The sequence below is a fragment of the Rosa chinensis genome, chromosome 5 (assembly GCF_002994745.2).
Source record: "Rosa chinensis cultivar Old Blush chromosome 5, RchiOBHm-V2, whole genome shotgun sequence".
Classification (NCBI taxonomy): Eukaryota; Viridiplantae; Streptophyta; class Magnoliopsida; order Rosales; family Rosaceae; genus Rosa; species Rosa chinensis.
Genome location: NC_037092.1, coordinates 69,709,172 through 69,725,462, shown reverse-complemented (window position 1 = coordinate 69,725,462; position 16,291 = coordinate 69,709,172). Strand labels below are relative to the sequence as shown.

Below are 16,291 nucleotides of genomic sequence, written 5' to 3'. Positions count from 1 at the left end.
CCAAGTAGTTTGTGTATTTTGCTAGTCTTCTTGAAGTTGTGGGCAAGATGCTTCATAAAATGCCTTGAAGAGGCCTAGGCATAAACAAGAATGCAAGCAAATGAAGCATGCATTGTCCATAAAAAGGAATTTTTTTGAATCGATCTATAAAACTAAGCTACTTCTCTGAGTGTGTGGGCGGGCACATGTGTTCCACTACCTAATTTTCCTTTCGGACCGATTCAAATTGCAGATAGCTGTGCGCCATATTGTGCTAAAGTCATTAGCAGACACTATTCACTTTTGACCAAATTGGCATCGAATGAAACTTGACTGTAAAAAACAACCTAGCGAACATGATCAAGCATACATTGACCTCCGAGTGCTTGGCCACTTATATAAAAGAATTTCAGGACCCTTTTTCTGCCAAACATGATACAATCTGATCATTGTACCTATGTTCGAATTTGTAACTTTATACTTCTATTGTATAAAGAACCTAAGGAAGAATCAAAAAGTGATGAAGCACTATCTCTTTAAAGGAATGAAGGTACCCTCATGATAATGAATGATGATTTAACAAACCCCAAGACATGGAAAAATGGACAAAATTGATTACCCCACAAGTTTCCCACTTGAACTAACAAACACCGTAATTCGCTCAGCAGAATTATGTCAGTTCTGTCTGGAATTCTTAATGAAGCTCCAGCAAAAAAAAAAACTGTTTCAGATGATTCATGGTTACCCTACCTTAACAGCTGAAGTAAAAATAGTAACAACAAAATTAAGAAGAAATCAAAAACCTTTCAACCTTTCTGAGATTAACACAGAATCAACAGTCTTAAAAAACTAATTAACTGATGAATAGAATTGACAAAGACCTCTGAGTAAATTAATGGAGATTCAATTCACAAGGGCCTAGAGGAGATGAAGCCAGTGGGAGTACCTTGGAAGAGCTTGAAGGAAGCTGTGGCAGATTACCACTATGAAGCTCTCTCTGACTCTCCTTGTTCTTACCAACAATGAGTCTTATAAAAGACCCATCTCTTTCTTCTGTCCCCATTGTCGAAATAGATGGAGCTTTTACCCCAAAGTCTTGATTTTGAGCAGGCCCCGAATTTCTAGATGCCCTTTTCTCTGCTTCTTCCATCAATCTCTTCAGCAACTTCTCCTCTGCATCCCTTAAAAACTTGAACTTTGGAGGTGGTGAAGATCTCAGCCTGTTCATCTCAGCCTCTGTTGAGGATTCAAAGAGAGGGTTGAATCCATGGTGCTTGTAAGAGTCCAGAGGGTTCAAAGGTGAAGACTTTAATGGTGGAGAAGGCAAAGGAGTAGTGAGAAATGGGTTATCCACAGCCAAAATCAGATCACTCAAACTCCTTGTTCTGGACCCTCTTCTAGATTTTGCATCTTCAGATTCCAAATCCTCCTTTTCTTCCTCTTTTATGGGGAAGAGAAACCTTGGCGGGCCAGCCAGATTGTGCAGTCTCATGAGCTCTGATTCCACGGTGTCTTCTCCATAATTGGCCTTCAACAACGAGTCTTTGCTGGAACCCAGTTCCAAATCTGGGTCACTAGAATTGGTATCTGGGTTTCTCACATTATCCTCAGAAGTGGTGTTGTTGTTTGTAGTTTGCAGACAATTGGGTTTCTTAAAGCAACTAAATTGAAAGGGTACCTTTGGCTGGGTGCTGTAATTCTCATCTTCAATCTCTCTGTTTGTGATTCTTTTCTTCCACCATAGCAAGTAGTAAAGCTCTGCCACAAGAGCCAAGAGGAGGCACCCAAATACCAAGCTCAATCCAATCCCTAATCCACTCAAAGATGTCATCTTGCCCTGAAATTTTGCATCCCCACAACAACTAACCTTGGACTGACCATAGCCTCATAGCTATAGATTCTCTCACTTGTCACTGTAAACCAAAGGCCACAAGAAAAGGTAATCCAATTTATATTGCTACAAATAAGAAAAATCATAAAGTTTTGTGAATTTCACACTATAAAAATCCTAGTGCCAGTTGCCTGACACGCACGCTACGAGGAAAATCAGGGACTTGGTGAAAATTCGGCGCAAAGAAAGACTTACCTTTAAAGTCCAAGAGTTCAACCACCCAGAATGGCTAGAGCCACAACTTAAGAAGAGCCAATGAAAACTAAAAACTTTGCTTATAAACTTTGCATAATTCTGGAGCAGAAGTCAAATGAAATTGGTTACGCATCAGTGGAGCATAAAGAGGCTTTTGATTTTTTTTTCTATTTTGGTTTTTGATAGAGAGCTAGAAGGAAGAAGGGTACTTGAATTTTTACATGATTGGAGTATGTGCGTGGGTTTAATGGTTAGAAAGCGACTCACATGGGTTTGCAAAAGTGTGTGTGCCATTTAATGATTTAAAAGGAGGTAAAAGAATAAGAAGAAAAAAGTTCTGACTGTGTGTTATCTTTGAATGTGATTTTGTTTCTTAATGTAGACTGATTAAATTACGTGTGGTCGTTAATGTAAAAATTATCTAGGTGATTTCTCATTTTATCGCATCTCAAAAAGAGTGTGTAATCTTCAATTTTTGAGATGTAATCTTTAAGCTTCATATATTATTATTTTACTAATAAAAATATAACTATTTTTACTCTAAAATTAGAACAAAGTAAAACCAAAATTCGCTTATAACTTGAGTAAAAAGAAAATGCAAATTGAGAGGGTGTTTAGAGGTTCTCCATTAATCCGTTTATCCTGCAATTGAAGAGAATGTATAACTAATATTTTTTTAATGTCACAATCGTACTCCACTAAACGTAATGTGGTAGGTCTAATGGGAAGATGAATAAAATGCTCTGCAGGGTTTCTCCCTAACCACGTTTTAGCAGCGCCGTTAGAGGCGAGTAATGGTGTTTTGACACCGAGTGCATAGCGCTGATCCTTGAGATTGGTTACGGCGTCGAGCCCAAGGCGAGGGCGGCGAGGTTCATGTGGTGTATTACAAGCCGGATCGGTGGTTTTGTGGGGAGGCCGAAGTGACCTGGATGGCGAGTAACGAGTGTAGGTTCGGGCGAGCGGTTTGCAAGTGGTGTTTTGGGATGACGGCGTGGATTCTGATGGCGACGATGCTCTTGATGGCGGCGGCGACTTGCTTGCCTGTGGTCAAAACGCTGCCGGAGCTGGTCAGCTGTGCTGGGTGCCCAATGTTGGGGTGTCCAAATCAGAAAGTGGGGAATTATGGATATGGGACCCTGGTGGTGTTTTACTTGTGCTCAATTTTATAGTGGTTACTATATTGGACGTGCTGATTTTCTTTTTGGGTAGATTGATTCTCTCTACTTTCTATCACGAGTCTTAGGGGGGTGTATTGTATATGGAATTAGTGAAAGTTTTAAAGAAATCTATGGAATTTAAAAATCTGGGTGTATTCAATATAGACTTTTAACAATCCATGAAAGTCTTGAGGTATTCAATTAGGATTTTTAAAGACTTCATGAATTCCACCAAAATCTAGGGGTATTCAATTAGGACTTTTAAAAATGAATAAAAGTACAGAGGTATTCAAAATATCATTCATACTTATGGAATTAGAAAATCATGGATAATCATGGACTTTGTAGTGTTAACTATACATAACAAACTCCAATAATTTTCCAGCCTTCAGACCAAAGATTTCAAAAAGTCTATCAAAGTTTCCTTTTCAAAAAAAAAAAAAGGTCTATCAAAGTTATTCTCTCTACGCACGAAGAAGTTTGTCATTCATCATCTCTCTTTCTTAATTTTTTGTCTTTTCTCTAATTTTTTATGATATCAACTTTTTTTGATACCCAACATGTTCATTGTAGTTATTGAATGTGATTTTTGTTTTTTTGTTTTCAATTGTGATACTTCGAACCCTAATAGCAATAAAAATGATTTATGAAACCCTAAAACTCGAATATTGTGGTCTAACCTAAAGACCTTGAACCATACTAAATTTTATCTTATTAATTAATTATTCTCATTAATTTGAATTTATATTATGGTTCAAAAAAAGGTTGAACAATTGAATTTCAATTGATTGATTATAGATCAAGACATTGATCAATATTGCCACAATATATGTTAATCGGCGAAAACAAAATTGATGAGAATAATTAACCATAAACATCAAGTGATCTATATTGTATATTTATGTTGTTGGGAGATTAGGAATGAGAACAAACTCGCTAGACAGACTAACAATCATTTATTTGAGTCAATTTCTATTAGAAGATACTGGAGCATTGAAGAGACAACAAGTTATTATTTTGTTTTGTGTTTGGGCTGCATTTGTTTTTTTTTTTTTTTTATATTTTGTACATCCTAGGAAATCTGTAGAAGTCATTCATAATAAAGTATATAGATTTTCATGAATCAATAAAAGTCTGTTGCTAAAATCAATGGTTTTAAGAAATCCGTAACAGTCTATCAACTTTTTAAAGAGTCTGTGGACTTTTCAAAAAGTCTGTCATTTAAAAAAAGTCTACACAAATCCCAATACAATACACCCCCCTTAGTGTAATCACATTGTGAGTACCACACAATTGCGTGCCTTGGTGAGCAATGTATTGTAGGCTGGGACGAATCTAGAGTTGATTGGTCTGCTAATTTCTTACATGCCGAGATTGCAGATTCTGATGGGTTGATCTACAAATCTCAAGGTCGTGACAATCTTTCTATTGTTGGTAATTATTTTGAGGAGGCTGAAGATTTCCCTTCAGTTTTTGTTAGTTTCTCTATAAGTGTTTTAGAGCAGTCTCTTATTGTAATTGGACAACTTACTGGTGTTTTCTATCTTAGCTCTAGCTTCAATCCATTTGTGGCTTGTGTCTACTCCCAAGATTATGTGAGATGTCATTCTAAACGATTGTAATTGTTAAAAGTTTCAATGAATTTTCCTTTCAAAAAACGTAATGTGGTAGAAAAACTAACATTTTTCCAAGTGGTAAGATACGAATGGACAGTGGTTAATATTATGGATCCGGATTCTCTGCTATAATGAAAGTTGCTAAGATCTGGTATAATTGTCACAGGAGACTAACACGTCACCATAAGTCAATCTAATGGAAATGGATAACAAATTGTTCAATAACAAAGGTGAAGTTAGGGTTTACGTTTCCCATGAAATCACCAAACCTATTTTTCTGAAGAAAGTGCTAAACTTGGCTCTGGGTATTGAGGAATAAATCTCCTTTTTCTTTAAGAATCTGATGGATTGTTGTCGTACTTGTTGGCTAGTTTTCCATGCTACTGGAACGTGTGCTATTGAAGCACCGCTTGCGGTGGTCTCAACCGGGTGGCTGCTTCACCTTCTTTTGGTTTTGTTGACGGACGTTTTGTATTGGGTAGCGCAATCTTTAAGTTCATAGCACCGGTGGTACCCTTTGTAGCTAGGCCTATGTTTACCAATTTGCAGCAAGGCCTGGTGCCTAGAAAGGAAACCGAGCTATTGTAGTAAGGGATTTAGAGGCCAGGTCTGAAGCATGTTCGGAAAAGTCAATGGCTCTTGTACTAGTTGTCAAGCACCAGTTGGGAAAGCGGGAAAGAGCAACATCACCTAATGTTTCTCTAAAGAAGCTGAAAGTGCCTTTGATGGGTGATTGTTTGAGGACAAGAGAGGCATGTTCATGCAACCAAAGAAGGTATAGATGATTAGATTCTTGAATTTACCTGTAAATTCACTAATAAATCATTAGGTTTGGTGGAGGCACTTGGAGGTAGGGGTTATCATTTGGCCCTTGGGCCCTAAGTCCATTTCAAGCCCGCCCAACCTGTCTCTTGCGTTAGGGCAGGTCAACCCGGCCTTTTCTCAAATAGGGTAAGGTATGGGTCCTGCAAATGAAGTCCAGGCCTTTTAAGCCCGCCCAATCAAGCCCTAATAATTTTCTATTTTCTAAATATGTTTATGTTTTTTTTTATCCACATACAACTTATCCCTTTCTTATTTTGTAATTGATTTAGAAACTTATCCCTGGACTCGAGAACCCGACCCGAACCGAGCAAAAAAGCCCGATTCGGTTCGCTTTTGTGTTGGAAAATATCGGTTCGGTGCAAAGTCCAACCCGAATTACAGTTTATAGGGTCGGTGTCGGGCTTGATATTTTCTGGGACCGAAAGACCGACCCGAACCGATTTCTCCTCCATCTCAGCCTCTCGAAACTCTCCTCCCAAACGAGCTCCTCCTCCATACTCAAATGTGTCGTGGCTCCTGAAGCAACCAGTCTCCATAAATGAAGAAGTAGAATTTCAGTAAACACCCATAAACCATGTGAATTGAAAAGAACATGGAAATGGATTAAATCATTGGAAAGCAGAATTTCAGAGAAACCCAAAACCTATATGAAACAAAGTACTAAAATTTGAGCATAGGACATGGGAACACAGAGAAAGTTGTTGCTTTGCGTAATCTTATCTTGGGAACCAGTGGAGCTAAGAAACTCCTTCACCTGCAAAAACTCCTTAAGCTTAGGATCACCAATCTCATCCTCACTCCTCACTACTACAGAAATTGAATCAGACGACAATATGCAATTTTCTATCGTGTGATTGAATTTTTTTTTTAGATGTCGTTTTTATAAGAGCTATTATGTGATAAGGACTTAGAAATTAGTTCAGAAGACGTTTAAGATAAAAACTGTTGTGTGACGCTAAAAAAAATTGAGTGGCAAGTTTCCCACCGTGTTAGTCGTGCCATACCCCATATGAAACTCAAAATTTTCTCCAACATGTATTGATCAGACGATGAGAAATAATATAACTGTGGTCTGATCAAATAGTTTGACAAAAAGGAGGGAGATTTCCCACCACCATTTTTCTCCAACTCCCCAAATGGGGAAGTCAAGTTAACACGAGACAAATCCCAAATTTAAAACTCATGCATTGAGACCACATTGTTTTTAATTTATGTTGTGTGAGTCCTTGTAGGGCTTGTCCAAATTGATATGGCCGGACTTGAAACCCTACACTTAAAGTAAGGTTCGAAAAATCGCTAGGCGCTAGTCGGGCGGTGACCAAGGGACTAGCGCCTAGACGCCTAGGTGGTTTATATATTTTTTAATTTATAATTTATTTTATAGCATAAAAATATTAATAAGAGTATATATAGACTCAAAATATATATGGACTTATTATAAATAATAAAGAAGAATAATAAGATACTCTATAATAATATATTTTATTTTCAGATTCCAATGTCTGACTATTCTAAGATAATAAATGAATTAATAAGAAGGGGGGAACATTGGAAAGGATGCCATTGGAAAGATTAATTGATTTCTTAATTCTTATTTATTCTCTGTCAGAGAGAGAATACTGGAAAGACAAATAAAGAACAAAAAAATTTCCCTTAAGCAAACAAACCCACTTTCCACTTCCCTAAAACTCTCCATTCCTTCTTAACTTCGCTAGGTCTGAAGACCATGAATGGATCCGGAATTGGCAACCGATGCATGCAATTCCTCCTCCTCCTCCTCCTTCTCACAATCCCGTTGTTTTTGATTCAGTTCGGGCAAAGGACGACAGAAGCGACGAAGCCGGTGGTTCTTCGATAGCGCTGAAGGTAGTTATTGTGTTGCTGGGCGTGGTGGCGATGGTTGGGTTCGGTGTGTTTCTGTTCAGGATATGGCAGAGGAAGAAGAGAGAGGAGCAGCACGACAGGCTTCTCAAGTTGTTTGAAGACGACGATGAGCTCGAGGTTGAACTTGGAATTAGGGATTGATTGATTGATTCAATTCAGGTTTGCAATTGGGTTTTCATCTCTCTCTTGCTCTTTGTGTTTGTACATCTTAGAATTATTGTGGTTTTGAGCGACCTAACTGGTGGTTATATTTGCCCCTTCATTGATTGATCCTGAAAAATTTTCAGTTTCTAAATCCGATCTGCCCAGATCCGCCTAGACCCGTCCAGGCCCGCCTAAAATCCGCCTAGACCCTCCTAGGCGGCCACCGAACATTTGCCCGCCCAATAGTACCAAGTTGGCATTCCTCGAGTCAGAGAGCCACCGCCCAACGCCTAGGCGCCTCCTAGGAGGCCTGGGCGGCCGAGTTTTAGAACACTGACTTAAAGCAAAAAAAAAAATAACAAAACAAATCGACCCAAAACCAAAATCCTCACTCCTCACTCTCGACAACGCCTCACTCCTCACTCTCTCGACCAAAAACTTACAGCCAAAATCAATCTTCGCTTGCGCCTCACCTTAAAACCAAAACCAGTCTCTCTTCCTCAAACCTCCAGAAGCCAACAACCCCAATTTTCTCGATACTCTTTTAGCGAAACTGAAGCACTCTCTTTCCCTCTCACTCGTTCACTTCTACCAGCTCGCGGGTCAAGAAAGAAAAAGACCCTCATCTCTGCTTGGTCTATGTGGATTGCAGCAATATCCCCAGAGTTTGACAGCTTAACGGCTTGATGCCCTAAATCCAAAACGAGTCGTCCTCTGATGTCCCTTCCAGATCCCCATCACGCTCTGCTGAATTCGAAATCCCCAGTTTTCTAGAGTTTCAATTTTCAATCTCAAGAAATGTTGAAGCGGAAGGCGTCACAGAAGAAGATGTTCTCCCCTATCATCTCCGGTACGAGCCCCTCAAGGCCATCACCGACCATAATCCAAGTGGTTGTCATCAGGTCTGGGAGCCCAATCTCTAGTCCAAGGTTATGATTTATATATACTGCTGATCCTCTCTGTCGATTCGGTCTAGGTCCTTCAATTGATATTCACTTTGTTTGTTTTAGGTTGACCCAAATTTCAAAACAGGCGGAGGAGACCACAGTAGTGATCCATTTGAGGCTACGTCATCTAGTAGGTTTTGTTTCTATTTGATTTGATTAATTGATTAATCGGTTTTAATTGATTTAATTAAGTGAATTCTATTTTCGATGTTTAGGTTTCGTCACAAACCTACAGTCTCAATGCGAATCTCTGCCATCTTCGTCTCTACCAGGTGATTTAGGGTTTAGGAATAGAGTTTCTGGTTTTGACTAGTTTCTGTTTGGATTCTGTGCTTTGTTGTGATGGTTTGTTCTTGTAATTTTTGGGTGTCATTTGAGCCAAAGCATATTGGCACTCAAATTGTTGCTTGTATTCTGGTCAAGGTTTGCATTTCAATCTTGAAAAGCTTTCAACTTTTGATTTAGATTGTTATTAATTAAGTGGAGGAATAAGAAATTTGTTTGAAGTTTTCTATATGTTAATGTGTAGGCACTGATGGCAATGCCTGCTCTCGATTTCAACCTTTGTCTCTTCCTAATTCCAGAAATAGTGGTATTGTTCTATTCTATACCGATTTAATTGTTTCCATTGAGTAGTGCACTGGTTGTTTGTAAATCATTAGTGGTAGGATTTCTTCTGCAATTGTGGTGGGATTTCTCTTCTACAATTGATTATGGTGTTTATTTTCTTCTCTTGGTGAATGATAACTCATTAGTGGGATGTTGATTTGATTAAAATAAGGTATGTTTCTTCGAGTAGTATGTGTGAAGGTTACAACAATTGGACTTTCAGGCTTTTATTCTGACAACAGAGGTTATCCTCACTTCATTGTTTACTGCATGAATCTTCTTTATTGAGTAAAACTATGGTGGTTCTTGAAGGGGCAGCAAGTCTTCTTCACAAAACATAGCAGTTCTGTAACCTGTCTTGCCATTATGGATTACTCATTGTTCCTATTAAAATAGATAAAACACCAATCTACCACACAATTATTTTGATAGGTTATGATATATGTGTTTTACATGTGTAGGTTCATCGAGATGATTTAATGCTGAATGTGAAACTTCGGCTGTTTGTTCTTATTGCAAAGCAACCAGCCTTCCACCAGCTTAGATCAGTTGAGCAACTTGGTTACATAACTGCTCTTTTACAGAGGTTTGACACATTCAAATTACTAATCCAAGTTCATGCCATCTGCTTTTTTTTCTTTTTTTTCCTTCTTCTTTTATTTAGCTTTGTTTTCTCTTGATGTAGGAATGATTGTGGTATCCGAGGACTACAGTTTATTATACAATCCGCAATGAAGGTATATGGCATGCTTTTACATTATGAATTCATTATTTCCTTAATTGCTTATTTATACCAAGTATGTCATATTGGTCTTAACAGGGTCCAGGACATATTGATTTGAGAGTGGAAGAATTTCTAGAATTTTGAGAGTAAGCTTTATGAGATGACAAATGACAAATTCAAGGTGACGTCAACAAGAATCTGGTCTTCATTTCTTTATCATATTTGACTAGATGATGAAATTCTTCAAATAATTGCGACTTACGGTTGAGAAAGTCGAACTAGCATTATGACTTATTAAGAAAGAGCGAGTAGCGTGAAACCCCTGTTCCACATTGTCTTCCACACTAAGAAGAGGACAATGTATGTACAGTTCAGTGGCCTAATCTAGACCTTACTTTGTGTTTCGTTCTTTAAGCTAATATATTATGTTTGCGAGTCTTAAATTTTTCCACGATAATTAGCTGCTATATTGTTTGTTATGTAGAGCAAATCGTAAGTTTTTACACTATGTCATTGACCCTAACTGAGAGACAAAGGCCATCATAAATACTACTGCTTATGATACTTTTCTAATTGGATTGGTGTGTATATTAGTTTCTAGGTTGTAGTTTTGACCCCGAGGGAAAAGGTGTGGACTTTTAGGGTATAGCTGCTTGTAGAATTCTCCTTATTGCTAACTTGAATTCACTAGATCTTGATACGGTATTAGAAATCATGGGTAATTCTCTCACTTAAAAAGCAAGATTCTTTTTTCAAGTCTTGTTACAAATAGGCATTTTTGATTATATATATGAATGGTTTTTCTTGTTGCTAACTTTTGTTGCTAAAATAGAATAGTAGTCAAACTTCAGTTCAATGTAGAAATAGCTGGCTTGCCCTTTTTCATTGATACTATGTTCAGTATACAATAAGCTCGTATTTGCAGCTTCAGAGATAAGTGGGGATAAAATTTGGAGACTGCCAATGGAGGAGTTATTGGGAATCAATGAAATCAGGAGTAGCTGATATGGTCAAAACTGGTGGTCGTCAAGGTGGTGCTATTAGTGCAACTCTCTTCTTGAAACATGTATATGATCTTATTGTTCTATTCTCTTGGTTTCTTTTGTGCTTATTGCTTTATCGACTTAAACAAGAAGTATTTCTGCTTCTCTGTTTGTTTCTACTCTTATATAATTATGCCTATATCTGGACTATGGCATTGACATATACATGGGGTGTATTACCAACAACGTTGCATAATTCATCATGCTTGTGTTATGGTTTCTGGCTTCCGAATGAAAAAGTCTTGCATATAATAGAAATCTTTAGTAGAATTTTACTTAAACTATGGTTTTGCAGTTTGTTGATGAAAAGGTTCAGTGGATGCATATTTGACATGGCTAGGCTTGTTTAGAGTGATAAGAACGTGCTGGTACAGGGTTTGCTATTCCTAGTGAAGTGGGTTTTGAAGAACTCTTCCTAGGTGCTGAAGAAGTATTGGTAGGAAGAACACCATTTACATGAGCTTACATAGCATCAGAAGAAGACAAATGTACAAATTTATGAATATTTTGGGAGATACTCCATGTTTGATATCAATTTACTGAATTCATTTTATATATGATGGGATTTGAATGAATTTGATTAGTATATATTTTGTAACGAAGACAACAAGAATAAGTGAAAAGCATTGTGCAACATGTTATGGCACAACGATAAAATCTCAATGTATCGTCTCAAAGCATAAAACAATATTCATAACGACCGCCAAATAAAAACTGTCATCCGAATTCAAAATAGATCATGGATGTTTAAAAAAAATAGTTGTGTGAATAAAAGTCACACAACAGTTATAAGAAAAAAATGACTTCTTAATCACAGTCATACACCAGATGCTCAAGTTACCCGTTGTCTGAGTAAACTTCACACAACAGTTAATGCTGTCGAGAGCCTGTCGACATGCTGTCAAGAGCCTGTTGACATAGATGCCGAGTTCTTCACATGACAGTTCTCTAAATGTGCCTTCATCAGACGTCACCTAGATAGACGCCAGTCAGCCTCCTTATCAGACGACAGTTTTTAGCTGTCATTTGATTCAAATTCTGTAGTAGTGCCTCTTCTCTCCCATGTCGCCCCAACTTTTCTTGATAGCCTCCTGAGCTTGAAGCTCGGAGTGGAGTAGATTGAAGTCGCCGAAGAAGAAGAAGAAGAAGAAGAAGAAGAAGAAGAAGAAGAAGATATGGTAAATAGAGAACTGCATATGGGGTTTGGGGAGGAAGAAGAAGAAGAAGAAGATATGGTAAAGAGAGAACTGCATAATGGATTAATGGGGATTGGGGAGGAAGAAAAAAAGGAAAAAAAAAAACAAAGAAGAAGAAGACGAAGACGGCTAGAAAAGAGAGAGAGCAGAAAGTGAAAGAGGGTTCTGGACTTCTATGTTTTGTTTTGTTTCATTTCTCCCGCCTAGGATCAAATAAATATAAACTTTGCACAAATTATATTGAGAGCGTCTCATGTTCCAGTGGTTGGGAGCAAGGCTTTCGTGTAGGAGGTCGGAGGTTCAAACACTGCCTCTCACTCAATTTTGTGTGTATTTTGCATAAAGCTGAGAAACTGGATTTGGGCCCGAAAAGCCCGAAGACAGAACCGGCCCCTTTGGGGTCGGTTAGATTTTGAAAAAGCCTGAACCGGCCCGAACCGATTGTTTCGGGCTCGGTCTCGGTCTATCCAAATTTCAGGCCCGGCCTGACCCGAGCCCAGGCCTACATAGGATGGAACTTATTGTATGTGTCATTCTGGCCTTTGGATTAGTTGAAATATCTTTCTTTTATCAAAAAAAAAAAAAAAAGTTAAATACTGGTTATTACCGTGTGGTTTGGGTCCAAAATCAATTTAGCCCATTAATTTTTAATTTCATCAAAAAACACCTATGCACTATGATTTCTCATCCAATAGATCATTCTGTCATGTGTCCGTGAAATAGAACTATTAAATTGCTGATGTGGCATGTCAACTCAACTCCGGTGAGGCTCACATGAAAGGGAAAGTCCCCAAATTGGATGAAATTTGGGTTAAAAGAGAGGTAGGGTTAATTTGGAGATTTTTCTAATTATGTAGGCCCCACTAGAGTTGAGTTGTCATGCCACATCATAAATTTAACTGCTCCATTTCATGGACGCATGACAGAATGATATATTAGATGAGAAATCATAGTGCATTGGTGTTTTTGATTTTTTTTTTTTTTAAGAGGATCAAAAGATTTCACTCCTACCCCCATTGTGACTCGAACTCATGACTTCGTCATTAGGTAGTGGGTGTTTTTGATGAAATTAAAAATTAGGAGATTGAATTAATTTTGGACCCAAACCACATGGTAGTAACCAGTATTTAGCCCCAAAAAATCTGTATTATTACTTTGTTTATCACCTTACCACTACATGTGGTCGAGTAGGTAAGACCTTCAGATGTGGAACCTCCACACCCGTATTCAAATCCCACCGACGTACATTGAAGTTAAATATCAATCTATTCTTGGTGGCCAGGGGGGTTGAAGCGTTCTGACATCATCTCCCAATACTGATTAGTCTGTGGACCTAGAAAACTTTTGAGTAACTGTGTGAACTCGATAAAAAAAAAATTAAAAAATTTAAGAAAAACAAAAAATGCCTACGTCTCCTTTCAAAATAATGGTGGTGTTTCGATGAAATACCACGAATCGTCTGAAAATGAATAATTATTATATATAAAAGACTTTCGTTGATAAATTTAATTTCAGATTCCCAACTAATCCTTTGTTCCCTAGTAATGTAAAAAGAAATCGAGTACTTATGGAAGTGACAGAAGTTTGTCGTCCAAGGCCATATTCTTGTGCCCCTTTCTGCATGTTTTGTTTTCTTAATTAATGGTGATTGATTAGAAGATATAATCCTTCTAAGATTGTACTATCCCTATGTAGTCTCTTATGATTCATGAAGCAGATTAAATAATAGGGATAGTAAAGGCATCGATCACCGTCTTCAGTCTTCACCGAAGGGGTCATCCACGTAATACCTAGCGTGATTAGAGGACAGAGCCAAAGAACATACTCGTCAGCCACGAAACATGCAGAGCTGGCTTTACCTGGTGATACTGAAGCTTCTGTAAAGCTTTGTTATGCCACCAGATGTAAAATAACTAACAGATGGCACTTTCCTTATTTTTCTTTTGGGTTTGTTTTTTGGAGTGCGATGGGAGGCAATATATATTCTTTGAACCAAATGTCTCAGATGTGTCCATTTAGAACAAAAAATCTTAGAGATGTGACAGGATCTAAAGTATATATAATATATATATTTCTTACGTAAAAAGAAATTACCTCTTTTCTCGACCGGTTTTCTTTTCATTTTTGTTTGCATGTATAATAAGAGAAATGGTTCCATAAACCACAGACCAGCTAGATTGCTGTGTCATTCGACCAAAAAAGATTAATATATGATGGATAACAAGAGATTTTACAAGTCAAGCTAAAACTATTCGGCTTATGATAAATGATTCATATATCTAGTGAATTTTTGCATACACGTATCGGTTGAGTTTGAGATAATATAATATTTGGTTAAAGAATAACTCAGGAATTAGTTCTCAACTTTCTTTACTCCTCTAACCCTAAGGTCTCCGATTAGCCAGAGATATAGACAAATATTTTACGATCATATATGTTTTTTTAACAATAGAACGAGAAACATGCATGGTGAATGTGACCCCTTATTAAGTAGCACAATACTGATATTGTTCTCAACTTAATTATCTATATCACTAAATGTGAAAATCCTCTAACAATTAAGTCTTACTGCTTGGTAGCAAATATGCCGGTCACTTATATTTTGTAATTTATTTTGTCATTTTTTAATATCTAGATTATTTCATTCTTCAAGACACCCCTTCACGTGAGATCTCACACATTGAATCGCACGGGCAGAATCAATTCCAGCGTCATAAACTATTAGTCAGGTCATATAGTTTAGCAAACCATATTTTCTTGAGCTCATTTATCATTCTTTCACTTGAGTCCATGCATCTTTTTAGAAGTTCATGCATGTTTCATTCAAGAGGATCTACCAACAAGGTAAATGGCTCAACCCATCATGCATCTTTTCTTTTTGAAAGCTCATGCGAGTTTCGTTCAAGAGGATCTACCTAGGGATGACAAAAATCTTCAGCGGGGCGGAGCTCCATTGGATACCCGCCCCTAATGGGGGGAGAATTCGGAGACAAATGGGGAATGGAGATGGGGATCCCCAATCCCCACTATCTAAGATTGGGGATGGAGCGGGGATGGTATTGTGATCCCCATCCCCAAACCCGCCCCAATATATTATATTTTAATTTATTTTTTATAATATAAATGATAAATATATACATTTACTACTTTACTTTAACGGTGTTTTGGCTTTTGTACTCACTAAATTATGATTTATGAATTTAATCATGTTTTAAATTTATTTGTTGTACATTTTGATTTTAAAAAAGGCAATATGAGAAAAAAATATTTTATTTATTAAATTCTTATTGGGGATTTGGGGCGGGTTTGGAAGCTTAGTCCCCAGTGGGGATGGAGACGGGGAATCCCCAATATATTTTTATTGGGAATTGGGGTGGGGATGGGGATAGAGAATGACCCCGGGGATGGGGATGGTATTGTGATCCCCATCCCCAACCCGCCCCATTGCCATCCCTAGATCTACCAATAAGGTAAATGGATCAAGCCATCTTTTCTTGATTTCGTTTACAACATATTCACTTGAGCCGGTGCATCTTTTGAAAGCCCATACACGTTTCGTTCAAGAGGATTTACCAAAAAGGTAAATGACTCCAGCCATCTTTTCTTGAGCTAATTTACCATTCATTCATTTGAACCAAAGCATTTTGAAAGCCCATACATGTTTCATTCAAGAGGATCGACCAATAAGGTAAATGGCTCAAGTCATCTTTTCTTGAGCTCATTTACCATTCATTCATTCATTTGAGCCAGAGTATTTTTGAAAGCTCATACATGTTTCATTCAAGATAACCACTGCAAGTGGCCTAGTGGTTCTTGCCTAGTTGGGTGTGCTCCCCAACCTAGGTTCGAACCCCGAATCTGTCAAAGTGACCAAGCACTGTGCTGCAATATACATTTGGAGCATTTCACATGCGCCGAAGGGGTTTATCTTGGGCCTAGGAAGCCTTTGGGTTCCTCTTGACAAAGTCAAAAAAAATGTTTCATTCAAGATGATCTAGCGATCTACCAATAAGGTAGACAGATCACACTCAATAACCAACAGACATAATAATATTTTGGTTCCTTCCGGACTTTACTC

The 16,291-nt window shown here is 37.8% G+C and overlaps 1 protein-coding gene and 1 non-coding gene across 2 annotated transcripts; one reads left to right on the top strand and one right to left on the bottom strand.

Annotated features, from left to right (window-relative positions):
* Positions 1-763: 763 nt before the first annotated feature.
* LOC112167566 lies at positions 764-2,302 on the bottom strand. Its single transcript, XM_024304604.2, has 2 exons — positions 2,066-2,302; positions 764-1,892 (listed from the first exon to the last, which is right to left on the bottom strand). Exon 2 carries the CDS (start codon positions 1,808-1,810, stop codon positions 872-874), a length of 939 nt encoding a protein of 312 aa, XP_024160372.1. The 5' UTR covers positions 1,811-1,892; positions 2,066-2,302; the 3' UTR covers positions 764-871.
* Positions 2,303-8,986: 6,684 nt separating this feature from the next.
* Positions 8,987-9,826, top strand: LOC112163936. Its single transcript, XR_005799327.1, has 3 exons — positions 8,987-9,064; positions 9,171-9,233; positions 9,712-9,826. It is a non-coding gene; the product is annotated as an uncharacterized LOC112163936 (transcript).
* Positions 9,827-16,291: the final 6,465 nt, after the last annotated feature.